The sequence below is a fragment of the Sphaerodactylus townsendi genome, linkage group LG07 (assembly GCF_021028975.2).
Source record: "Sphaerodactylus townsendi isolate TG3544 linkage group LG07, MPM_Stown_v2.3, whole genome shotgun sequence".
Lineage (NCBI taxonomy): Eukaryota > Metazoa > Chordata > Lepidosauria > Squamata > Sphaerodactylidae > Sphaerodactylus > Sphaerodactylus townsendi.
In genome coordinates, this window is record NC_059431.1 from 2,923,189 (window position 1) to 2,948,848 (window position 25,660).

The 25,660-nt window shown below is 55.5% G+C and overlaps 1 protein-coding gene across 1 annotated transcript in view; it reads right to left on the reverse strand.

The window, feature by feature from the left end:
* The window catches only part of LOC125436381 (protein unc-13 homolog B-like), a 102,121-nt gene that overhangs the window by 26,704 nt on the left and 49,757 nt on the right, over nt 1-25,660 (reverse strand). The window contains 10 exon segments of the mRNA XM_048503317.1: nt 1,888-2,014; nt 8,767-8,852; nt 10,056-10,189; nt 12,088-12,222; nt 14,566-14,655; nt 17,217-17,285; nt 19,428-19,578; nt 21,956-22,119; nt 24,424-24,539; nt 24,816-24,985. Of these exon segments, the coding sequence (XP_048359274.1) occupies nt 1,888-2,014; nt 8,767-8,852; nt 10,056-10,189; nt 12,088-12,222; nt 14,566-14,655; nt 17,217-17,285; nt 19,428-19,578; nt 21,956-22,119; nt 24,424-24,539; nt 24,816-24,985 (1,242 nt within the window).

A 25,660-nucleotide genomic window follows, 5' to 3' on the forward strand; every position in this document is an offset into this window, starting at 1 on the left:
GGCAGGTGCCCACCTTCCAGCGCACACCAAGCACTTGGAATCAGATCCGTGGGACCAAGATGGAGCCCGGCCAGGTAACAAAGGGACGCGTGAGTCAGCTGGCCGCCTGCAGTGCGTTCCCTGCTGGGGTGCGCTTGGCTTCTTGCTGGCCTGCCCTCGAAGACAGATATTGGGGGTGGGCAGCACATGCACGGCCAGGAGCATGGCAGGACCCCACTGAGTCACGTGCAGCAGCTGACCTTTGAGCAGCACCCACTGAACCACACCTCTGAACTCACGAGCAGGAGACTTGGAGGGCGGCAGGCCCCTCTCAGCTGGAACAGCACTGTGTGCGCGTGCATTCGCCCTCACTAATCGACGAGAGTGCAGAGCACGTGAACACGCAGGCAGCTGCCTTCCACTGAGTCAGACCACCGGCCCGTCAATGTCAGTACGGTCTGCTCAGACTGGCAGCCGCTCTCCAGGCCTCAAGCAGAGAGAGATCTGCTGTGTCGCCCACCCGCTGGTCCTCTTAGCTGGAGAGGGCGGGGATTGAACCGGGGCCCTTTGGCCTGCCAAGCAGAGGCCCTCCCAAGCCAGTGTCCCTGGGCTGGTTGTTGCCAAGGCAGCCAGACTGAACAAGAGGCCTCCATTGGCTGGAGAAGCCACCGTTCAGACTCGCCACCACGCGGGGCCTCGCCTGCAGGACGACACGGGATGTCTGAGGAAGGAGAGCGACGCCCCCCCCCCCCACGGCATCTCCTTCTCACAGCCCCCCCCCACACCTCCCCATCTCTGGCAGTGATAGTGAGGGAAGTCTCTGGGAAAGATGTGCTTGTTTCAGACTCAACAGCAACCAACCCCTGGTGAGAGACTCAGGTGTCTCCAACTGATCCGCCCCCCCCCCCTCAGCCGGCTGGGCCATTTCCACGCAGGTGATGTGCCCAGGTGCGGACGGGATGCAGAGGTGGAGGTGAGTGTGTCTCAGGTTCCCCCATAGCCTTGTGGCGCATTCGTGTGCCTGCTGGTATTTCCCTGGCCTTTCTCTGATCTCTGTCCCAAAGCTGAGGGAGAGACGGCAAGAAAGCCAGGACGGCGGCTGCTTGTGGGTGGGAGAGTTCATGTTCTCCCGGTCCCTCCCATGTGACACACATCGTCACTGATGCTGACCCTGCAGCCACAGCCACGGCCACGCTCGGGCGGTGAACTCTGGGGGCGGAGCACCGAGGCTGAGACGAGCGAGCTCGGAGGCCTCTTGGGGAAGAAGAAGAAGAGTTTTGGATTTATATCCCCCCTTTCTCTCCTGCAGGAGACTCAAAGGGGCTTACAATCTCCTTGCCTTTCCCCCCTCACAACAAACACCCTGTGAGGTAGGTGGGGCTGAGAGAGCTCCGAGAAGCTGTGACTAGCCCAAGGTCACCCAGCTGGCGTGTGTGGGAGTGCACAGGCTAATCTGCATTCCCCAGATAAGCCTCCACAGCTCAGGTGGCAGAGCTGGGAATCAAACCCGGTTCCTCCAGATTAGATACACGAGCTCTTAACCTCCTACGCCACTTGCTGCTGGCAAGCCCTGGACGTCTGTCATGTCAGCCTGACCTTTCTGTTTGAGGGACACGGTTCTTTATTTTGCAATTTAAATACTTTTATTCATTTACTTGGGGGGGGGGAGGCAGGAGGGTCACACAGAAAACGTGACAGCCCCAAAGCAGCTGAGCAGGCCTTCCCATTTCTCAAAACACCACCACCCCTAAGTCTGCCCCCATCCCCCACCCCAACAACCTGGCCCCCACCCTTCTTACCTACACACCCAGCCTCTGGGCCCAGGCATTGGCTGCCCCATGAGCCAAGCAGCAGGGTGCCCCAAAGAAGAACGGGCACAAGGGGGCGGGGGTGGCGCAAGGGACTTACGCCGGGTACTCGGGCACCTTCCCCTCAAAGGGCGGCAGGTCGCAGACGTATTCGTTGTACAGCCACTTCACTTTGAAGTGCAGGTTCATGTAATCGGCGCTCTTGCACAACCGGTGCTTCTCGTGCTCTGGAGGGGGAGAGAGAGGGGGGAGGAGGCAGTCAGCGGGGCGGGAGGGAGGGGGGCAATCCTGGCCGACCCCTTTCCCGACAGCGCCCGCAAACCAGAGCCTTGGTGGATTTTGCACGGCACCAGGTGTGCACAGGGCACAGGAGATCATGGGAGATCACAGGATCCCACAAAGGCAACAGGATCCAGCCCAGGAGGGGAGACGATTTCCCCCCATGGTCAGGACAACCTGTTTCTTCCAGCTTCTTCATCCGGCCCTCCCAAGATGCTCCAGTTGCCTCTTCAAGGTGGAAACGGTGATGGGCAGAGTCGGCACCTGCCTCCCACCTGCCCGCCCAGATGCTCCCTGTCCCAGCCAGGTCTCTCCATCCAGGGCACCCACCGCCCACCTTCAAGGCCAGGGCAGTGGACAGGCGGTTCCCCCTCCCCCCTGGCTGTGTCCTTCCCACACACCTGGGAGAATGTGGGTGGCCAAAGCCTTTGGGGCAGAGAAGGAACCTGAGTGCAGGTCTCCTGGCTCCTAGGCCAGAGCACTCACCACTAGGCCACGCTACCTGGCCACCTAGTTCTCGCAGGAAAGGCAGGAGAAGATGGGCTTTGGGTCTAGGCAGCGTGCGGGCCCAGCGAGCGCACACACGGTTCTCCCGGGGCTGGCAAAAGACTGTGGGCTGATGGCCTTGCTCCCCTCTGCCCGGAAGCACCGGCTCTCCTGGCCTTCTCGGTGGGGGGGGGGGGGGCTGGACTCAACCCTTGGAGCATCTCCCCAGCAGAGAAGCCAGCAAAGACTCCCCTCCCCAGGGGTGGCTGGCATTCATTAGTCAAGACCAGAGGCTGTGGGGAGCCTTCAGGGCTCCTGCAATTGAGGTGGCCTCTCTGTCCACATTTTCTACCCCATGCATAATTTTGTAGACTTCAATCCTATCCCCCCTCAGCCGCCTCCTCTCCAAACTAAAGAGTCCCAAACGCTGCAGCCTCTCCTCATAGGGAAGGTGCTCCAGTCCCTCAATCATCCTCGTTGCCCTTCTCTGCACTTTTTCTATCTCTTCAATATCCTTTTTGAGATGCAGCGACCAGAACTGAACACAGGACTCCAAGTGCGGTCGCACCACTGCTTTATATAAGGGCGTGACAATCTTTGCAGTTTTATTCTCGATTCCTTTCCTAATTATCCCCAGCATAGAGTTTGCCTTTTTCACAGCTGCCATGCACTGAGTTGACATTCCCATGGAACTATCCACTAAGACGCCCAAATCAGACAAACCGGTGCGAACCGGCTGAATCCCACCACTGCTCAAACCCCCCTCCCAAGCGCCACGTGGAGTTCAGGAATGGCTTGCCTTCAACTGTGCCCCAGTGAACAGGACCAGGGTGCAGTTGTGAGAAGGGTGCAGCAATGTGCCCCCCAGAAGTGGCACCCGTGCCCCCCCCACCTCACTGTGCCTTTGAGGGTGTGACTTTCCAGAGGCAAAGCTCTAGAAGGAAGCACTGAGTCTGGAAAATTTGTAGTTTCCAAATCCTGTGCTCAAAGGTGCTCCTGGACTTGGATCCAGCCAATCTGGAAATGAATTCTCGAGGTTTCCTGCTGAACAGCTGCCTGAAGGGACAGCAGGAAAAGCCGCCGTTGGGAGGAAGGAGACACAAACAGCCAAAGGCCCCCCAGGAGGAACCACCAGGGGCTGGGGGCTTGCTTCACACACAAGAGTGGCAGACTGCTCACCAGCAGGGCACCTCTGTGGGCTTGTGGGTGCCAGCTGGGTAGGCAGAGACTTCTCAGAGAAAAACAGATGCTCACCGTGCCCGTTCGCCAGCTACTCCTTGGAATCCGACAGTCCCTTCTGGAGTGTCTCTCTCCATGTTAAGGGACGGCCGGGATCTTTGGGCCCCAGAAAGGGCCAATCCAAAGCAGAAAGCCTGGCTCCTGTGGATGCCCCTCTGGACGACACTCAGTGCTTGAGCACGCTCACACTCACACACACCACACACTAGAAGCAGAAGGGGTGGCTATTCCCCCCATGGGAGAGCACGCAAGCGGATCTCCCCTAACAAGACACTCCGAAGGGCTACTGCAAAGGGGCTGGAGGCAGAAGCAGGTGGTGCCGGCTGGAACTTCACTTCTGCAGCTACGGGGGAAGAGCAGATCTGCTACTAGCAAAATCAGAAATAAAGTGTGAATCCTCCTTACCTCCACGGAGGAGGACCATGCGGATGCGGAAGACGGGAGGGGCTTGTGACAGAGAAGAGAGAACAGTGAACCACAAAAGAGCGCTGGACTTTGCCGAACTGCCCCCCACAGCTCCAGAGACGCCGGAACTGCAGAAAGGATGGGGACAGAATGGAGTGGGAGCAGAGGAGATGGCTAAATTCGGCCCGAGGAGGAGATGCCAGGGGCTCCGGGGTCCGAGGAGAGGAGAGCTGCCAGGGGCCTGGACCCAGAGGAGAGCAGCCAGGGGCTCCAGAAATCTCGAGGAGGAGAGCGCCAGGCTCCAGGGCCCGGAGGAGAGCGCTGGGGCCTAGGCCCAGAGGAGAGCGCCAGGGGCCCACGAGGCCCGAGGAGAGGAGAGGCTAGGGGCTCCGGGCCCGAGGGGAGGAGCTGCCAGGCTCCGCCTGGGCCCGGAGGAGAGGAGAGCGCTGGGCCAGGGCCCGGAGGAGAGCGGCCAGGGGGCTCCGGGGCCCGGAGGAGAGGAGAGCGGCCAGGGGGCTCCGGGGCCCGGAGGAGAGGAGAGCGGCCAGGGGGCTCCGGGGCCCGGAGGAGAGGAGAGCGGCCAGGGGGCTCCGGACCCAGAGGAGAGCGGCCAGGGGGCTCCAGGGCCCGGAGGGGAGGAGAGCGGCCAGGGGGCTCCAGGGCCCGGAGGAGAGCGGCCAGGGGGCTCCAGGGCCCGGAGGAGAGCGGCCAGGGGGCTCCAGGGCCCGGAGGGGAGGAGAGCGGCCAGGGGGCTCCGGGGCCCGGAGGGGAGGAGAGCGGCCAGGGGGCTCCAGGGCCCGGAGGGGAGGAGAGCGGCCAGGGGGCTCCGGGGCCCAGAGGAGAGGAGAGCGGCTAGGGGGCTCCGGGCACGGAGGGGAGGAGAGCGGTCAGGGGGCTCCGGGGCCCAGAGAAGAGGAAAGCGGCCAGGGGGCTCCAGGCCCGGAGGGGAGGATACCCAGCCCTGCGAGGAAAGGCTGAGGGACTGGGGAAGACTAAGGGAGGACAGGACTGCTCTCTTGAAGTATTCGAAGGGCTGTCGCTTAGGGGAGAGCAGGAAGCGGTTCCTGTTGGCAGCAGGGGATGGGACAGGTAGAAGAGGGATCCATGCAATGGTCACCTCCAAACTCGACTGCTGTAATTTGCTCTACTCGGGGCTGGCCTTGAGACCGTTCCGGAAACTTCTACGGGTTCAAAATATAGCTGCATGGGGCCTTACCGGGACACCGTGGTAAGAACATGCTCAACCAATGCTCTGCCAGCCACATGGACTCCAGGCAGAGTTCTGGATCGGTTCAAGGTTCTGGTATTAACCTTTAAAGCCCTGAAAGGTCTAAGGCCACCTCTCCCAATACATTCCCCAAAGAGCCCTTTGTGCAGCGAATAGCAACTGACTGTTGTCCTAAACCAGGGCCACAGCTTTCTTATCTCTGGCTGCAGCCTGGTGGGATGCTCTGCCAAGGGAGACCCAGGCCCGTGGGACTTCTGCGATTCCGCATGGCCTGCAAGACTAACCTGTTCCATCGGGCCAACGGTTGAGGGACGAAATAATACCGGGTTAGGGTTAGCTGGCCTCGCTCTGCCTGTTCCCTTTTCATTGAAGACTTTTGTGCTGGCTTATGGCTCACCTGTAACTATTAATTCATACCCCTCCGATTGGTTATTAATAATTAAGGGGCCGGGATGTTGTGTGGAAACTATTTTGTTGCGATTGACGGCTGTCAGCCATCCTGGCAGAGTGCAAGTCAAGCAAACAGAAGACGCTGGCTGGATACCAGGGAACATGTATTTTAAAGTACGAGTTGTTCAGCAATGGAGTCGGCTGCCTCGAGAAGGGGCGAGCTTCCCTTCAAGCGCCGGACAAAGGCTTGTCAGAGATGCTCTAGGGTGGCCAATCTGAGAAAGGGGTTGGACTCAATGACCGGTGTGGCCCCTTCCAACGCCATGGTTCTATGAGTCTAACCCAGAAAAGCCCCACGGGAGGTGGGCTGCGTCCCACGGCTGGCTCTTCTGACGGGCACTCTGCTCGGAGAGGCCCCGTTTGTTTGTCAACAGGGAGACTTCAGTGGAAACAGCAGAACTGAACCTTTGGGTCCTATTCAGCTGGGACTTCCCAGATCTGACACCTGCGGGCAACCTCCTGTCCCCAGCCAATGGCCAAGGTGGTTCTGCTGGACACTTCAGAGCTGCGCCCTGGAATGTCACATTTCACAGCCTTTCCATCCACTGTACGACGTCTCCTCCCCGCCCACTCCTCACACCCAGATATGCAAAACTGCACTGTAGGATCCCACTTGCAGCAAGACCGCGGTTCCTAGTCGTTTCCCCGAGGACCTTCTTGGTGCTCTTTGTAGCAGAGCTGCCCTCTGGCCTGCGTGGAAAAGCCCTCCTGAGAAATTCAGTTCCGCACAGTTTGCAGAAAGCCAGGAGGGAGGTGACTAAAGACATGTGTGGAAATCTCTTTAAAACCTGCCGACCCTTGGACAAGCCATCAGTCCAGCCTCCAACTGTGCCCACCTGGGGCCTCAGTGGCAGGCTGCCAAACCTCTGCACCCATTCATACAGCATAAGACAGACAGGCCCGGCGGGGGTGGAGGGGGGAGGAGGAGAGGGGGTGTATTCTAGGAGGGAACTGCCTCAAATAACTCACACTTTGGAGGTTCTTACCACGTGAGGCATTGGAGGAGCTCATTTTATCCAGAACTTTAGAGGAGCAACAGAACAAGACAAAAAAGCACAGAAACGGTTAGGAGCCCAAAGAACTCACAACACAGACAAGATGGTCAAAGGTCTGGAATCCATATGCCCTAGGACAGTGGTGGCGAACCAATTGGCCATGCTGGCAGGGGCTGATGGGAATTGTAGTCCATAACATCTGGAATGCCAAAGGTTCGCCACCACGGCCCTAGGAGGAGAGACTTAGGGAGCTGGGGATGTTTAGTTTGGTGAAAAGAAGGTGAAGAGGTGACATGATAGCCATGTTTAGATATTTGAAGGGATGCCATGTTGGTGAGGGAGCAAGCTTGTTTTCTGCTGCTCCAGAGACTCGGACCAGGAGTCATGGGTTCAAGGTGCAGGAAAAGAGATTCCACCTAAACCTCAGGAAAAACTTCCTGACAGTCAGGGCTGTTCGACAGTGGACTTTACTGCCTCGGAGTGTGGTGGAGTCTCCTCCTTTGTAGGTTTGTAAAGAGAGGCTGGATGTGCTTTGACGGTGTGTTCCTGCATGGCAGGCCCAGAGGTTGGACTTGATGGCCCTTCTTGGGGTCTCTTCCAGCTCTATGATTCTACGAATCTATTAAGGACTCAGAAAATGCAGGTGACCCAGCAGCACCCCAGCCACTCCGCAGAGGATCAACACAACTGCCAGAGGCAACTGAGAGCGAGCAGAGGGAAGGTGGAACCCCAGGAAGGGGCGGGTCGTGTCCAAGCCCTGCAAATGATATGCATCACCTGGAAAGACATTTCAAATATGAGCACAGCAGAGCACCTGGGTGAAGAAAGCGCATGGAGAGAGAGCAATCGGGCTAAGGCCAGCGCACATTCTTAGAAGGTCAGTTAGCGACTGACCGAGCGGCCCAATTTCCCCTCTCCCTTCCTCTCCGACATGACAGCAGCAAGGAGGAGGCCTTGGGGTGCTGAACAAACATCCATCCTTCCTGCCAACTTCACTGTTTCAAAAACTGCTTCGGTGTCTTCTCCTGGAAAACAAAGCACGCTGCCCCAGATCAAAGGCTGGGCCACAAAAAGGACTCTTTGCCACGGCAGACTTTCGGAAGGGCAATCCACGGCCCACCAGTGCCACAATTCTCAGAATTCTGTTTTCCAAGGATGCTCCGAGCAGCCCTGCAGAAGCCTTTGGAAATTCTCACAAGAGCACAGAACTCTGCAGAGGGATTAACTTTGAGTGCACATACTTTAATGATGATGATGAAGAAGAAGAAGAGAAAAAGAAGAGTTTGGATTTATACCCCCCCCCTTTCTCTCCTGTAGGAGACTCAAAGGGGCTGACAATCTCCTTGCCCTTCCCCCCTCACAACAAACACCCTGTGAGGTAGGTGGGGCTGAGAGAGCTCCGAGAAGCTGTGACTAGCCCAAGGTCACCCAGCTGGCGTGTGTGGGAGTGCCCAGGCTAATCTGAATTCCCCAGATAAACCTCCACAGCTCAAGTGGCAGAGTGGGGAATCAAACCCGGTTCCTCCAGATTAGAGCGCACCTGCTCTTAACCACTTCGCCACTGCTGCTCCTGACAAACCTATCCAGGGCTCTGTCTGAGCGGACGCATTTTGCTGGTCAGCGAGCAACCGAGTGAGGGTGGACACGGGATGGTCCTGGAGCTAAACCCAAAGCCCCCGCAGGTGCCCAGCTGCTCAGGTGCTTCGATCAGGGCAGCTTCCTGGAGATCAGAGCGCACGGACTCCGGTCCTTCATTCCGCCCCAACTCCAGCCTCGGTTGAGCTCGCAGGCAAGAGCTCTACGCAGGCCCCGAATCATGCCCGACCCCTGCATGAAACACCAGAGCTGGTCCACAAGCCACACCCACGCAGCCGCCACAAGGCCGAGGCCCTCTTACCTTCCATGGCGTATTTCATATCCTGAGCAAACAGATTCCACATGACTTCAGCGCTGATCTTCCCCACTGCGAGCTCCTGAGGAAACCTAACAGGAGAAACAGACAGCTGGGGGGACGTCCATCCTGCTGGGAGGGGGGGGGGGCAAGAGTGGCCAGCAAAGGCTCCCCCGCTCGGGAACAAAGCACGGCCAGCGCGAAGGACAGGATGTTGAGGCTTTGCCATTTCTGAGGCCACACACTTCCTTCCCCTCTAAACACCCCGTCCTGGCTGGCCGGCTTCTAACTTGTGGTGCTGTCTCAAGCAAGGGCAATAGGTGGCCGGGAGAACGCCAGGATGGTGGAGCAGGAGCACTGGGCTGGGCAGGCTCCCAGGAATCCCGGGGTCTGCCTGCAGCCCCAGCAACGGCCAGAAAGATTCAGCCCAGTTTTAAGGGGGGGGGGGGACTAAGATCTGAGAGTCCCACATTCAAGTTCCTGCCCTGCCATGGACCCTTGAGGGTGGCCTGGGGCCAGCCACACACACACACACACACAGACTAAGCTACCTCACATGGGTGTTGTAAGGATGTGATTGGAAAGAGGGGAGAAAGATACTGCAAAGTTCTTTGAGGCCCTCCCTGAGATGCAAAGCATGGACAAATATCTGAAACAAATACATCTATCCTAAGTGCTGAACTGCTTCACAACGGCCAAAAGGACTCTACTGTTTTCTTTCCTAATTCAGGAATTTGCCTGGAGCCTCCGTGAGAGAGGCGATGTATGAATGAAGTAGGTAAGTACATAAATATGCATCCGGCAGGAAAAATTACCACTGTTATTGTGGTTTGTTCCCAGCGTGAGCCACAAGACCCAGTTCTGCACCTCTGACGTATCTCGAGCACTGCCTGACTGTGGTGCTTCACATCTCTCCTGATGCTCTGCCGTGCCCTTGGCCCACCAGCTGCCCAGCTCTCCTCTCGTCTTCCCCACGTCTCAGCTCTTGTGCATGCACATGCAGAGAAAAAAAAATGCCCCCCCGCCCGCCCCAGAAAGGCAAGCGAGAAGGGAAACGGCTCTCACCCCACTTGCCGGGTGCGTATCTGACCTCAGGGCCCTAAAGAGCCAGGTGCCTGAATGTGAACGCCTTCGAAACGCCACCATCCCAATTACAAAGGGGATTGTTACAGGAGACAGACGAGACAGAGAGAGACAGACAGACAGGATAAATGTTTGGCACAGGGACACGACGAATAAGACAGCTGGAAGGAACAGAGGGAGCGCCACAGACCCCGGGAGAGCGGCCTGCTTACTGGTTCAGGACCGGGGCGTAGGAGTTCTTGTCCTCCTCGATGATGGAGACGATCAGGGTGATGAGCTTGGGCCAGAAGTCCAGGTTCTTGATGCAGGGCCCTTGCTCCTCGGGCGGCACGTCCGGGGCTTTGTTCTAAGGACAGACGCAAGGCAGGAACGCCGTTGAGCGGCACAGGGGACCCCTCCACCACCACCAACCAATGACAACTCAGAACCTCCAGCTAGCACAGAGCGCTGCAGCTCAGCTGCTGTTGGGCATCAGGTGGCCAGTCCGTTGCCAGCTTCAGTCCACTGTTGTGGTTTCTTCAGGGCCTGAGACTCAGACAACTGCAGGACCGCCTCTCTGGCCAGGCTCCGTGTGGCAGCTTCACTCAGGGGAGCAAACCCCTCTGAAAGAGCCGCCCGGCAAAAAGGGCGAGCCTGGCACCTGCTTGTGCCCAGGTGTTCTCAGTGTGTGGGCAGGCACATTGCGGTACGGCCTGCTGGAGCAGTCAGGAAGGACCCCACACTCCCATCCCTCGGCAGGAGGGGCAAACCTGGCCTGTCCAGGAGGGCGTATTTTTGAAGGGAGCGCAGCTGTAGCTGTCCAGGGGACGCCCCCGCGAGAGAACAGCACTGCAGCCCTCTGCTGGAAGGTTGGCAGGCGCTATCCGGCCTCCTAACGTTTGGGGCAGCCCGTGGGGTGCAGGGCTTAAGAGTGACGGGCTCTCATCTGGAGAACCGCCGTTTGCTTCCCTGCTGGGCGACCTCCTTGGGCCAGTCACGCACCGTTCGCCCCAAACTCTCTCGGCCCACCTGCCTCAGGTGTGGGGAGGGGAAAGGGAAGCCCCTTTGGGTCTCCTTCTGGTTGAGAAAAGCAAGGGATACATCCAAACTCCTCCTTCGCTTCTGCTTACTGCATAGCTTACACAGCTGGGGAGGGGGGGGGTGTCCCCAACCTTTTAGAGCCTGTGGGCCTCTTTGGAATTCTGAGACAGGGGGGTGGAGACCCCCCAACATGGCTGCCACAGGAGGCAGAGCCACACACACACACACACACACACCCCGTTGCCCCCAGGGCAAGTCCGAGCGCAGGACAGAAGCGGGGCCATTCTGAAAACACACCGGGAAAGAGGCAGGAGAGACTACAATCAATGCTGGCGGTTTTAATCCGCACGGCCACGCAGATTCCCAGTGGCCTCTCAGGAGGGCAAAGGCCCAGCTAGTCCCGCCCACTTTCTGAAAACACTTGGGAGGCATCGGGCCAGATGTGGGTGCCCACGAGAAGTCTGTTGGGGACCTCTGGTGCAGAGCCTCGCCTTGCCTTGGGAGGTCTGTTGTTCTCCTAGTCCAGTGGTGGCAAACCTATGGCACTCAGAGCCCTCTCTGTAGGCACGCGTGCACAGAGTTTGTCATGTGGGGGGAGCGGAAAATCTCCCCCCCTCCACACACCTAGGCTGGCCTTGCTTCTGAGTAAACCCTCCTAGGGTCATGATTCACCTGTTCGAAGCGTTGCATGGTTGCTTCACCAAGCTTACTCCCAAGTAACGTGTGCCTCCGAGCAAACCATTTTTTCTAAACTAAAACCTCAGTATTGAGGTTGAATTGCCATGTTGGCACTTTGTGATAAAGAAGTGGGTTTTGGTGTTTGGAGTTTGGGCACGTGGTCTCGAAAAGGTTTGCCATCACTGTCCTAGTCCCGTGGTGGTGAACCTTTGGCACTCCAGATGTTATGGACTATAATTCCCATCAGCCCCTGCCAGCATTGCCAATTGGCAATGCTGGCAGGGGCTGATGGGAATTGTAGTCCATAACATCTGGAGTGCCAAAGGTTCACCACCACTGTCCTAGTCTTTCAGTTCTGTGCTATTTTGTTGCTCACTGGATGTCTCATCCTGCAGCAAGACGCTGCCTTTGCCCTGTGAGCGGCCTTCAGTCTCAGGGAGGAAGGCAGGCAGGCTACAAAGAAAGCCAGTAAATGGGGGCCACCCAACCCTCCACCCCCCCACCTCCCGCCAGGTTGCCCGGATCCAACCACCTCGAGGCACTCACGGGGTCTGCCTGGTACTCGCGACTGTACAGCTCGTGGCAGTTGTTGAAGATGTACTCGTAGGTGGAGTTCAGGCAGGCTTTGACACAGTCCTTCACCACCTGGCTGGCACGAGGCGGGCTCTGCAGTTCCTGCACCTGCAGAGGAAGAGAGGATCCGCATGCCGCCTGCGCCAGGCTTCCAAAGGAGGTGTCCGGATGCCACCCAGCTGCCAATCGGCTGGCCTGCCTTCCCCACCCCCCACCCCAAGAATGAACTCTCCCCGAGGCTGTGGAACCAGAAAGAACAGCCTGCCGGACTCTGTTTGGGTTCTGCCTCAAGCAAATGGCCCGGCCATAAAGGAGCCCCCGCTGGCCATTTCAGCTCTTAAGATCACCTCTTCCACAACCGCAGCCTCCAGGTGCCAAAGTTCACCCGGTGGATGGGGAAGGGGCTCAGGGACAGCTCAACGAGGGGCTCAGACAGGCCACTGTTTTAAACTTGGGAGCCAGGGACACAGGGGAGGGGGCCAGTAAAAACTCCCACTGCAAACCTCAGGGAGCTGCCACCAATGCTGGGGCAGACAGGCAGTGCGGGCATTGGTTATAGGGCACCTGCCTAGAATGAAGCACAGAGAGACACGTCCCTTCCTCAGCACCCGAGACACCTGGGCCAGGTGCCTGCAACAGGAAGTGCTCCGCCTGCCTCTTCCATGTCTCACTGAAACGGCTCCTCTCCCCATTTTGCCTCCGAGGCAGCTTTATTGAGAAGGCGAGCAGCACGTGGGGGGGGGGGAAGGGGGGGGCTTCGGCCCTTTCCTCTTTTGCTATTTTCTCACTGGAAGAAGAGCCAGTTTTCCAGAGGAGGAGGAGGAGGCAAGGCAACTTAGGGGTAGCTTTTCCCAGTAAAGAAGTATCAGGGGAGCAAGGGGAAAGCAGTTTCCCCCCATCCCCAATTAGCGGGAATTCTGGAGGTTGTACCTGTCAAAGGAAAACATTCAGTCAAAACCAACCCTAACAAAACAGTTGCCATTTCCCTCGACCTGCACGGAAGGAGCCAACGCACCCGCCCGCCCGCCGCCTCTGCTGCCACGTTTCTGCTTCTCTCACCCAGACCTCGCCACGTTCAGGTGTGCCTTCAAATGGAGGGGGAGGCCAGCACTTCCGAGAAATGCCTTTTACGTGTCTACATTCTGCACGGAAGAGCTCACTCCGGTACTTCCAATCAACAGATTTGCAAGGATGCTTTTGACACACCGGAAAGTGTGGAAAACAACATAACAGAACGGCATTTCGCATTTATTTATTTTTCTGACAAATTCAATAGACTTCTGCCTTGACAGCACAGGCTGATATTCCACAAAAAGAATCCTGCATGTTTGAAAAGAGTTTAGACAGCTGCCTGCCCCCTGCCCCAGAACGCCATCCTACGGAGCCGAACACTAATATTTACGGGTGTCAGGAACCATCACACGCCTTAACCGTCGGCTGAAATGCACAAAGGCAGATTTCATGATTAATCCACCGCATTCGCTATGAATAGCACAGATCTTGTCTCTATAAAACGAATTGTTTTGTGCCCGTGTTTCATTTTCTTTCCAGGGATATGTACAAAACACCCCCAAACTCCAGCTTTTAATTAATTGGCACCCTGGATATTTGGCAAAGATATAATTGCAAAGGGCTGCGAGAAGGCAGGGAAGTTCACAACCCTGTCAACAGACAGAACGCAGCAGCAGCAGCAGCAGGAGGAGGATTTTCACAGGCTGGAAGGACCTGCCAGGTCTTTGCATTCTCAGGCACAAGAACTGTGAGAACTCCCGAATGGACAAACAGGCTAGGCGGGCTATAAGGGTGCAGACACGTGCGTGCGCCTTCCTGAGGTCTCCTCCAAGAGAGCCTTAAGAACATAAGAACATAAGAACAAGCCTGCTGGATCAGACCAGAGTCCATCTAGTCCAGCACTCTGCTACTCGCAGTGGCCCACCAGGTGCCTTTGGGAGCTCACATGCAGGGGGTGAAAGCAATGGCCTGCTGCTGCTGCTGCTGCTGCTCCCGATCACCTGGTCTGCTAAGGCCTTTGCAATCTCAGATCAAGGAGGATCAAGATTGGTAGCCATAGATCGACTTCTCCATCAACCTGTCCAAGCCCCTTTTAAAGCTATCCAGGTTAGTGGCCATCACCACCTCCTGTGGCAGCATATTCCAAACACTAATCACACGTTGCGTGAAGAAGTGTTTCCTTTTATTAGTCCGAATTCTTCCCCCCAGCATTTTCAATGGATGCCCCCTCGTTCTAGTATTGTGAGAAAGAGAGAACAAATTCTCTCTGTCCACATTTTCTACCCCATGCATAATTTTATAGACTTCAATCATATCCCCCCTCAGATGCCTCCTCTCCAAACTAAAGAGTCCCAAACGCTGCAGCCTCTCCTCATAGGGAAGGTGCTCCAGTCCCTCAATCAAGCCTTCCCCAGGATGGGGCAGCCAAAAGATCCTTACCTTCATTCTGAAAAATGTGATGCTTGTTAGCAGGTCCACGGTTGATTTCAAGTCCTGCAAACGTTCCCGGCTGCTGGCGGGGAAATTGTTCTGTTGGCAGAAAAGCAAACCACCACTGGAAGTGCCACGGGGAACAGCCGCAAACAAAGCACAACACGAAACCCCTCTTTGTGTTGTGTTGTCGAAGGCTCTCATGGCCAGAATCACTGGGGGGTTGTGCGGTTTCCAGCCATCTTCAGAAGATGCCAGCCACAGATGCAGGCGAAACATCGGGAGAAAATACTACTGGGACACGGCCAGACAGCCCGGAAACCCCACAACACCCCAGCAGAGCAGTCTGCTGGGCTCCCTGGGGAGAGTTTTCATTGCCAAACCACAGAGCTGCAACTTTCCTGTCCAGCACAGAGGCTTTTTTGGGGAGGGGGGCACATGTGGTCAAAAGAGCATGGCCCTACCAGTGTCAGAGCCACGGAGGAAAGGCCTCTGCTGGCATCCCCAGGTGCTTCTCAGAAAATGCCACAGAGTGAATCAGTCTGTCCCTGTGTGGTGGGGGGGGGAGGGTGGAGGAAGTGAGTGGCACCTGGCCTGGAGCTTCAGGTATCTTTCTAAAACACAGGAAGGCGGAGGCTGGCGGCAGGGAGGGAGGGATGGGGGACAGGTTGAGGCTCAGTGGGAGAGGATCTGCTAGGCATGTAGAAAGTCCCAGGTTCAATCCTCGGCGTCTCCCGTAAAAAGACCAGGTAGCGTGAAAGACCCTTCTCTGCCTGAGGGAGAGCCTGTAGAGCGGCTGCCAGTCTGAGCAGGCAATACCCTCCTTGACGGGCCCCGGCAGCTTCACGTGCTCCTGAGGTGCGAATGTGGGTCAAGAGGAGTGCCTGAACTTATGGGGATGTTTGAGGCACTGCAGTGGCTTGGAAAGGCTTCAGTGGCCCCTCGCCACCCTGATGCTGGGATGCAGACCCCCCCGGGGGGGGCAACAGCTGGTTCAGTGGCGTAGGAGGTTAAGAGCAGGTGCACTCTGATCTGGAGGAACCGGGTTTGATTCCCAGCTCTGCCGCCTGAGCTGTGGAGGCTTCTCTGGGGAATTCAGGTTAGCCTGGGCACTCCCACACACGCCAGCTGGGTGACCTTGGGCTAGTCACAGCTTCTCGGAGCTCTCTCAGCCCCACCACCTCACAGGGTGTTTGTTGTGAGGGGGGAAGGGAAAGGAGATTGTCAGCCCCTTTGAGTCTCCTGCAGGAGAGAAAGGGGGGATATAAATCCAAACTCTTCCTCTTCTTCTTCAAGTCCTGCAGACTCTGAGTGCGTTCTCAAAGGGTACTCCTCCCCCGCTGACACCCCCCCACCCCCGTGATTTGACACCACCCAGATGAGGGCAGCATTGCTCTGGCACAAAAAGAAACGTGATGAGCCACCTCCCCCTCACCCAAGTGGAGGGGCCAGTCTCCTGGCATTTGCCTGAAGGGAGCAATCTGGGGTCCCCTATTGCAGCAAGCCCACTCCCCCCCGGACTGGAGCTCTCCAGGTTCTTGGCATTGAAGGCGAGGTGTGGCCCAGAGATGCCCGCAGTCGCGCCCGCCTTGCCAATGCTGCCAAGAGCCGTGACCCCTTGAATGGCTTCTCTCAGAGCCACCCTGGATGGCACATCAGCCGTTCTGCGGGGACAATCAATGAGGAACCCTTTTACGCAACACACTCTTATCATTACAAATTAGACCTAATTACATTTTACCAGAGCTCACACTCGGCCACTATTTTGGGACGCAGATGAAAAAGCATCTCACCCAAGGATCAGCTCATTTTTTTCCAAATCAAGACCAGTATTATTCCACAGTGGGTAATTAGGCTGTTCCCAGAGGGCATTTCCCTGTATTGTCACCAGCCAAATGGTTTATTTATTTCTGTAGCTGCTCAGAGCACAAAATTGTAAATGATCTCCTCATGCTAAACAGGCGGCTGCTGCTGCCACGTGGCGCACGAGGTACGGGGCAGAAACAGAACAGCCGGGGGGTGGGGTGGGGGGGGGACAAATGAGAATTAAGTACCTAAAAGGTCAAGAAATTGTTTAAGGAGCCACTAAATACAAAACTGCTAAATATCAGAAACGCAAATGAATTGATTACAAATTAAAGGCATCTGCACTTGTAAAAGACCCACAGTATCTTATGCACACCATATCACAATTACGATACACACCAGAGTCCCCTGGGACACTTTTTTGACTCTCAAAATCATGTGTTTTGGCCAACGGGCCTTTCTTGGTGGTCAAAAATAATACAGTAATACAGAGCTCAGCTACCAGACTACAAATTGCAATTATAATGCTTTTTTGAGACTAATTGTTGGAGTGTTGTTTAAATTGGCAACCAGGTCCTCTACACAAAGTCAGGCCCCCTTAAAGAGTATACTACAATGGGCCAATCATGCCCAATTCTGCTACGACAAAATCTTACGACGACTCAGTCATAGGAATTTCTTTTAGCTCGGAGCAAATGAATTAGGTGAATCGGGGCGGAACACGTCTGCAAGGGAATGGGGCAACCTCCGTTCAGACAGAAGTCTGCCCCAGACAGAAGGGAGCGAGCCTGTGAGTCTCTCGGGAGCTCTGGGAAAGCAAAGCCGCCTTCTGGCCTGCCAGGTCTGGAACTTACCCTGTACATGGACAGGTCGATTCGGAGAGAATTGTGCAACTGATCCAGAAGTTTCACAAACCGCTCTTTCTGCATGGCAGGGAGGAGAAGAAGGGATTGCAAGGTCACTCTGTGAAGGCCCCTCTTTCCATGCAACATTTTGCCCCCTCCCTCCCCCGGACCACCTTCCAACCCCATGAACACCCACGGCAGGCTGGTTCATTCCTGCCCTAAAGAGGGCCTCGGGAGCCGAATCGCCTCCTGGGATAAAGAAGATGAGGCAGTCAAGTCTGTAATGACTAAAAGGGCCAGAAATCTTGGTAGAAATCTACAGATGGAATGGTGGGAGAAACTGGGAGAAAGGTCTGAAGTTCACTGCACGTTATAACTGGAAAGGAAATGATTATAATTATTATATACGGATGGCATTTGATGCCAAAAAACTGGCAAAGATGTATAAAGGTATGTCTAATTAGTGTTGGAAATGCCAACCACAAGAGGGGTCTCTCTTTCACTTTGTGGTGTTTTGGGTGTGATATTAAAAGAAATACAAAAGATTTTGAAGGCAAAAATTGTGAAGAAACCGGAGGCTTTTCTGTTGAGCCTTGTGGGAGAAGATATTCCAAATCAATATAGACTGTTTTTTGGGTACAAGACTACTGCAGGAAGGATTCCATATGCACAAAAACAGAGAGACAACAAAATACCAGCAAAGGGAGACTAGATTTTGAAAGCCGCAGAACATACAGAAATGGCAAAACTGACTATTAAGGGAAAATAATATGGACAACTTTATAGATAACTGAAAACCTTTTACGGAATATATTTTGAAAACCTATTCAAACAGAGAAACAACAGCAGGATTTGAAAGATAAAAGAAAATACCAACATGTATCAGAATATGGATAAAACCAATATTAAGTGAACAAATGGTGGGGGTTTTTTTCCAGATTATCTGCATGAATTGAGTCAATTTTCAATCGAGATACCTGGAAGTCACTGAAAGTGTGTACTGGATTGTATTTGGTTTTGTTTTATTATTTTTTTCTTTTCTTCTTCTTTTTCTATTTGCTTGTTGCTGTTGGTGTCTCTGTCTGAGTGTGTTTGGTCTTTTATGTGAGAAAAATAAAAATTATTAGGAAAAAAATAGAAGTCGCAGCAGGACCTCCCCCAGGGAGGGGAAAGAAAGTCTCACTGCCCAGTAGGAGGGATCGGGGCCTTTGTTGAGAAGGAAGCCAGGCTTGCTTTTGTCTCTAAGAGCACCAGGAGTGGTTCTCGGGGAAAGCATCACACAAGCTCTTGCCGCCAAAGAGGACACACAACCTCAGCAGGCTCCTGTGGGCATCTGCCATGCCTGGGACATCCCTGCACCAAGTCAGGGTGACTACACACCCACCCCCATATGTCCCTACTCTTCGCTCTGCGGAGGCAAACTTACTGGTGGTCCCCGGCCCCTCAATGATGCCACTGGCCTCCACCCGGGCCAGGGCTTTCACTGCCCTGGCTCCTGCCTGGTGGAACGCCCTCCCTCCCTCCAGCCACCAGGGCCCTGCAGCACCTCGGAGAGCTCCGCAGGGCCTGTAAAACAGAGCTGTTCCCCAGGGCTCTTGGGGGTGGGGCTAGTGGTCGCTGATTGCCTCCCCCACTATCCTCCCCCCAACATACCATTGCACCGGCTGTTTCGTGCTGTGTCGGCCCCCTCTCTGAGGGATATGACGTTTTCTTGGGTTGCCATCTGATATTTAGGTTTTTGGGTTGTTATTGCTGAATTTAATTAATTAAGTTGGGTTTAACTATGTGATTTTATGTGTATTGATTTTATCTCACACACCGGCCAGAGCCCTCCCGGGGTGGGCAGTCTGTTAAATTTAACAAACCAACCAACAAATTTAACAAACCGACCAACAAGGGGACCTGCCTCCTTCAGAGGCCGTCACGCTCCAATCTCGGTCCCAGGAGGTGACATCCCTGGGGGAAAGCCTCTGCCCGGATGCCCTGGCTGTGTGGTCTCCCCAGACATCTAACAGGCAGCTGTGTGAAAAAGGTTCCGGGCCAGAGGGAGTGGAGGGTCCTGATCCAGCAGGGCTGCTCTTGTGCTCCTACATCTGTCCCCATTACCGGTGAGACGGTGGCACTAGCAGGAAGGACACACCCTGCCCTGGCACACTGGATCTGCACATCAGGGTGAAGCCATTCCTGAGACCCGGGAGGGCCGGGGGGACACTCACTCACCCCAAAGTTCGAGGCAGCAAAGCGATCCGAGGCAGACACGTTGGTGGAGGCCGTTGTGTGGGCGTAGTAAGCGTTGATGTTGGCCAGCAAGGTGCTCATCACGGCCGGCACACCTGGACACATGTACTTGGAGGAGAGGCAGGCAAAGTGTCTGGGGGAGCAGAAGGCAGGGGGGGCGCATCAGGCAGGAGGGCCCAGAGGGGCTTCTTTCCTCAGAGCATCTGGCCCTTACGAGCACCAACCTGGGCTTTCCACCCCACAGGGCCCCCCGGACTGTCTCAGCTGCTGGCACATTCGGAATGCTGACCGGGGGTGGGGGGGTGGGGGGGTGGGCACTCCTATAAAACGGCAGTCATGAGAGGTGGAGCCAACCCCAGACGTCAGGGAAGGAGTGGGGTTCTCAAAATAGCTCAGGGTCCCTGGGGAAATGGAGGGAAAGGGGCTTGTGAATTTCCTGCATGACGCAGGGGGTGGGGCGAGATAACCCTTGTGAAAAACTCTATACAAACACACAGTAGAGGCATGGGGGGGGGGGAGAAATGACACCTGGGGCAAAACCTGCTCCGGGCGCCCCCCCAACCCCCTTCCCCCATGCCCCACTTACCTGGCTGGGCCACCGGGCACCCACTGGCCCCGCCCAATCAGGCTGCTCCTTCGGTCAGTGGAGGCTCCCCTGGCTGAAGGAGCAGCCGGGCGGGGCAGGGCCAAGGGAGGTAGTGTGTGTGTGGGGGGGTGATCCTCTGCCCCCATGTGACCAGCTGGCATGTGCCCGGGGACATGTGACCCCACGTGCCCCATGAGTGCTCCGCCTCTGGCACACGGGCAATGCAGAGAAGGGCTTTACTCCTCCCCGTCCTGCTTCCCAGCCAGCCAGCCAGCCAGCCTGATCTAGTCCTGGCGCTGCTGCCGGGGATGGAAAGTAGCTGAGCGGGCTTGCATGGGGGGGGTGGGGGGTGTTGCACCTACATTCAAACCAGCCAGCCTGCTTCCTTTGCTCCCCAAGCAGCTGGCCAATCAGAAGCCCTGCTGGGCACATGCTGCCCTGGCCCCACCCACTTCCTGAAAATCCTCGGTGGGGGCAAGAGACAGTGGGTGCAGGTGCCCTGGCCAGCACCCACGGGCTACGGGGTTGGGGACCCCTGGCCTAGAATGACTGAACAGGGAGGGACCACCCACCCACCCACCACCACTGCCCTGCGGGCGACCTGCAGAAAACCCGGCTGCCAACGTGCCGCACGCAGACAGCAGGTTTCTGCCCAAACCGTGCCTGCCTGCCAAGAAAATGGCACCGGGTGATTCAACCACAAGGAGCAAACCCCCTGCTGCAGGGGATTTGGGGGGGGGGGCAGTCTTCCCTGACTGTAAATCTAGCAACACAGGGATAAACCTTCAGGGAGCGCCCCGGACCCTTCCCCCCCCCTCCCAACGCAGAACTACATAAGACACAACATCTCACAAGGCAAGAAACCAGGCCCTACGTCTGCAGACAGAGCACCCCTGGAGAGCTAAATATCACCCACCCCCGCCAGGACAGCTGTTTTTAAGTTCACCCAGCACTGCCAGCCTATTGGCCCCAGAAGTCCCTCACTGTGACTCCCCCAGAACGAGGACCCCTTTCTGTGGGTGTAGCTCCATGGCCCCCCCACCTCTAGCTTTGCAGAGCAGGCCCCCCTACCCTGTCCCTGTGCTTCAGACGTGCCCCTTCTCCCCCTTAGCTGCCAGCTCTGCTCACTAGAGGCTGCGGCTCCCTGTCCTGCCCTCCCCTCCCCCCCCCCCATCCCCTTCTCAGGCCTGGCTTAGAGATAGTTTTCTTCAACTGTTTACTTTAATCATCCCACAAGATCAAGCGCTGGTAGAATAATGTTTACGGTTTCCTGCAAAGAAGGGGGGTCTTTTTTCCCTTTGCAGTCTAATGAGAGCAATTAAATGAGAAGATGCAAACGAGACCACTTCCTTCTTCCTGCGGGTGGCAGGATTCGCCCAAAGACATCCACAAGCTCTCTGGGACCCAGCTGGGATGCACGGGAGGATCTTACGGTGCCAGCGGGAGCGTGAGACACATCAGGGCGGCCCCTGGGCACCGCCCCAGGCACCTTGAAGCACAGAGATGAAAGGACGGCCCGGAGGACCCGGCAGAGGGCTCTCCAGGGCTTCCCTTTGCTGACTTGCATGTGGGTAAAGAACAGGGCCTGGGTTCCTCCCCCTCTTTCTAGCTTCAGTGTTTGGGAGAGGGAGCGGTACCTGCTGTGGAGCCAGCCCCCTTGGCCCAGGAAGGCCTGCCTGGCCGACTGGCAGAGAAGGGCCTTTCCTGTCCACTGCTCCATGGTCCTGCTACGTGGCAAAGCTGTCTGGGACTGACCTTGTGCTGCTGCTGCTGCTGCAGATTGCTGGGACCTTCTTCTGATGCCTCTGAGACCTCTGGAAGCCTCCACACCCCTTTGGAGGGATGGTCCAAGCCCCCTCCGCCTCCCGTCCTCCCCAGCCCATTCGTCTCTCACGAGGGATGCTTTCTACAGACTGGCACTCACGTCATGGCCTGATAGATCGACTCGATCCCATAGCGGATGGCAAACTCGTCCACGATCTCCTGGCCCGTCTCATCGAAATAAACCTTCCAGGCATCATCTCCTTTGGCTTCGGGGATCTTCACCACCCCGTTCTCCTGGATGTCCGTCAGGTGGTGGAAGAGGTTCTGGAATACAAAGTCAAGCCCACCTGGGTGAGAGAGGGGCAGCCACTTTCCACCGGCAGCAGTGCGGCCTAGCAGGGATGCGTCCTTTCCAGAAACATTCAAAGACCACCTGATCAGGGAGGGAGAACGGAGAGCGGAGGGACCTCATGTCCCTGGGTACTAGCCTGAGTCTTGTTACCACAGGATAACGGGTTCAAAATATTTAAGCCAAAAAGCTCAAGCCCATAAAGAATAAAATCAAAGTAGTATTTTATTCAGTCAACAACGGGCAAGACAGCATCAGAGGAGCCACACCAAAGTGGCTGAAAGTTCTTATTTTTATAGGTTACATCCAAACAGTTCATCAAGAAGAATACACCCCAAAGGAAGCATCATCAATCAATCATTGCAAAGGGTGGAGATCATCCCCTTGCCCAAAACATTTAGGACAAACTAATGCTCTAATTGGAAGATGTCAATTTGTCACCTTTGACGTATTATGATCTAAGGCCCAGCCCCACTTTATCAGAATTATTTTTTGTTGCCCTATTTTCTAGACAAAGAGCCTAAACATTTTTCTATGTCTCTTACTCTGTATCAGAAAAGGGCAACTTCAAGGTACTGTTAGAGACACTGAGACCTTAAAAACAGTTTAGCTCACATATTCTTTGGGATTGGGAACAAGGGGCATTCTTCAGGGTTTTTACAAGTCTGGTTAGCAACAGTGAAAGAACAGTAAGCATGAAGGCCTGCCTGAATTCTTTGGTCAGCATCTTTATAGTTGCCATCTCCCCATTATAAGAAAACTAATGGGGGGGGGGCGGGGGGGAGAAGAATAACCTTACTCATAGATGGAATTAAAATCCCTTTCCCTTTCTCTGCGCCTACAGTCTCTGGGAAGCCGTCTGTTCGCTATCCCACCATGCTGGGTGGCCTGTCTGGCATCCATCAGAGCCTGGGCCTTTCCCACTGAGGCTCCAGACCTGGGGAATGGGCTTCCTTGAGTGGCCGGCAGGGCCCCCTCCTCCAGCCTGTTTGCCTGGGCCTTTGAGTGGCCTTGGAACAGGCAGGCATCTTTTAAGCAGGAGCAGAGACCTGGGAGTCGCTATTTTATTCTTGATTTCAAAGCGAAAACACTCTTACATATTATTAGAAGTCGCTGAACCACGAGGAAAAGTGAGACACAAATGTTTTAATAAATCAACAAGTAAACAAACGAACCACTCAGCTTCCTCTTGTCCGCTCAGACAAACTGTCTGTTCAAAAAGGAGAACTCTGCCCACTTCTCGCTGCGCACGGCCTGCAGATGCGGTGGGCGTCACATCCACCCCCTCTCCCCAAGGAACAGTGTTAACCTGCAAAGTGTGTGAAGGTGCGGGGCCTGGGGCATCTCAGGTGATCTAGGGCCCCCCCCGAATGGAACAGACTCCACAGCGTGAGACCAGGGGACCCCCTTTCTGCTGGATTAAAGAGCGCTCAGAGGGTCAGGAGGGGAAAAGGTTTTGCTCAACATTCATCAGTGGTCCATGTTCCTAACCCGCCCCGCCCCATCATTGAACAAAGGGTGATAACCAAATGATAACCTCTGACCCGCCCCACTTGGCCACCTTTGAACTCAACCCTGTGCTGGGGCCCCCAGGGACAGCTCCCCCCACTCTTGAACTGAAGCCATGAGCAAACACGTGCGCATAGAAAAGCCTCTTGCCAACCTTTTCTAAGCGTAACAATTCCGAGGACACCGAAGCTCCACAATTCTCTCTACCTGAACACAAGAACATAGGAATGAGCCAGATGGATCAGACCAGAGTCCATCTAGTCCAGCTCTCTGCTGCTTGCAGTGGCCCACCAGGTGCCTTTGGGAGCTCACGTGCAGGAGGTGAAAGCAATGGCCTTCTGCGGCTGCTGCTGCTCCTGAGCACCTGGTCTGCTAAGGCCTGGAGCCTTAGAGTGTGGCTCACGGCCATGAGATGGAGATTCTCTTATTTTCAAGCAGAAACACAAGAGGATTCTGGGATTTGTAACCAGAGCTGGTCCGCCCTGCAACGCTGCCCACTGTCTGTTGCTCATCTCCACTGGCACAGCTGGGCACAAGGCACATTTCCCTGCAGCATTTTATTTATAGCACCAAATCCTCTCCATATAGACGCCTTGAGGAAATCCCTCAGGGAAGGCCCAACCGAGCTGTGTGCCAGTAGGTCTCCTCACAGAGCCAGCCCAAGACTAGGAAGTCAGACCAAAAGCAGAGGGATTTTCTCTATGGAAGGTGGACTCAGGACAGGAGAAGATGCCTGCGTCCCCCACACCCCTCGTTCAGTTGCGGCATACCTCGTGAAGGCAGGTGTACTGGACGTGGTAGGGGGCCACCTTCTCTTCACCTTTGATCTCCACACTGATCTGCAAGCGGATGGCGCCGGAGACGGCAGATTTGTCCGTTCTTTTCTCTAGAAACGAAAAAGGACGTGTTTCAAGAGTTCGTTTGGATTTATAGCCCCCCTTTCTCTCCTGCAAGGAGACTCAAAGGGGCTGACAAACTCCTTTCCCTTCACCTCCCCACCACCACAACAAACACCCTGTGAGGTGGGTGGGGTTGAGAGAGCTCCGAAGAACTGTGACTAGCCCAAGGTCACCCAGCTGGCATGTGTGGGAGTGCACAGGCTAATCTGAATTTCCCAGATAAGCCTCCACAGCTCAAACGTCAGTCGGCAGAAACCGCTTACCGAGGTTGTACCAGACGTCCATTTCCCCGCTCAAAGTGCGCACCTCGATGATGGTTTGCCCCAGGAAATCGTCCGACTCGCGCTTCAGCCTCTGCTTGACGCGGGACTTGATGTCGTCGTCCTCATCCCAGACCCGCACCTTAATCCGGTCGGAAGAGTTGTGGCACTCGCTGCGAGGGGAGAGAGCGCAGCGTCAGGACGACGTTGCTGGGAGGGGGGGATTGCTGGGGAGAGCTGTAGCAAGTACAGGTGCTGCTCTATCTGTTTCTCTGGCCTTGAGGCTCGGCGGCTGGGACGAGCCTTCAGGCGGCACTTTTCCTAGCTGACTTTGCTACAACATATTATCAACTGCTTTGGCGCCTTTTCGCCAGAACGGTTTTCTCCCATCTTTCTCCTGCCTTCAATAAAATCCTTGAACCCATCAAGTGAGTTATTGTCTGAACGGGGAAACTGACGCACCGGCACGAGGGACAGCCGGTCACAGCCGCCCTAAGTTTTATGTTTGTTTATTTTTATTTATGAAGGGCTCAGTGCTCGTGCCCCTCTAGGACTGGGCCATGTGGCGGCCTGGAAGCAGAGAAGGTGGGACTTAGAGAAGGCTGAAGTGGTTTCGGTTCTGAAAGTGTTTTAGTTCTCGCCTGGTGTGTTTGACTTTTTTCTTCAGAACTTTTCTACTGACTCTGCCATTTTTCCCCCAACTGGAGGGTAACATTTTGTCAGGCCAGGGTTCCAAGTGAGGGACTTTTACTTTCCAGCAGTCAAACCTACACAGCTTTGAGAGGACACAGATGAACTGCCTGAGGGTAGGAGTGGAGGGGTCAGAAACGCGGTGGTCCGCAGTGAGT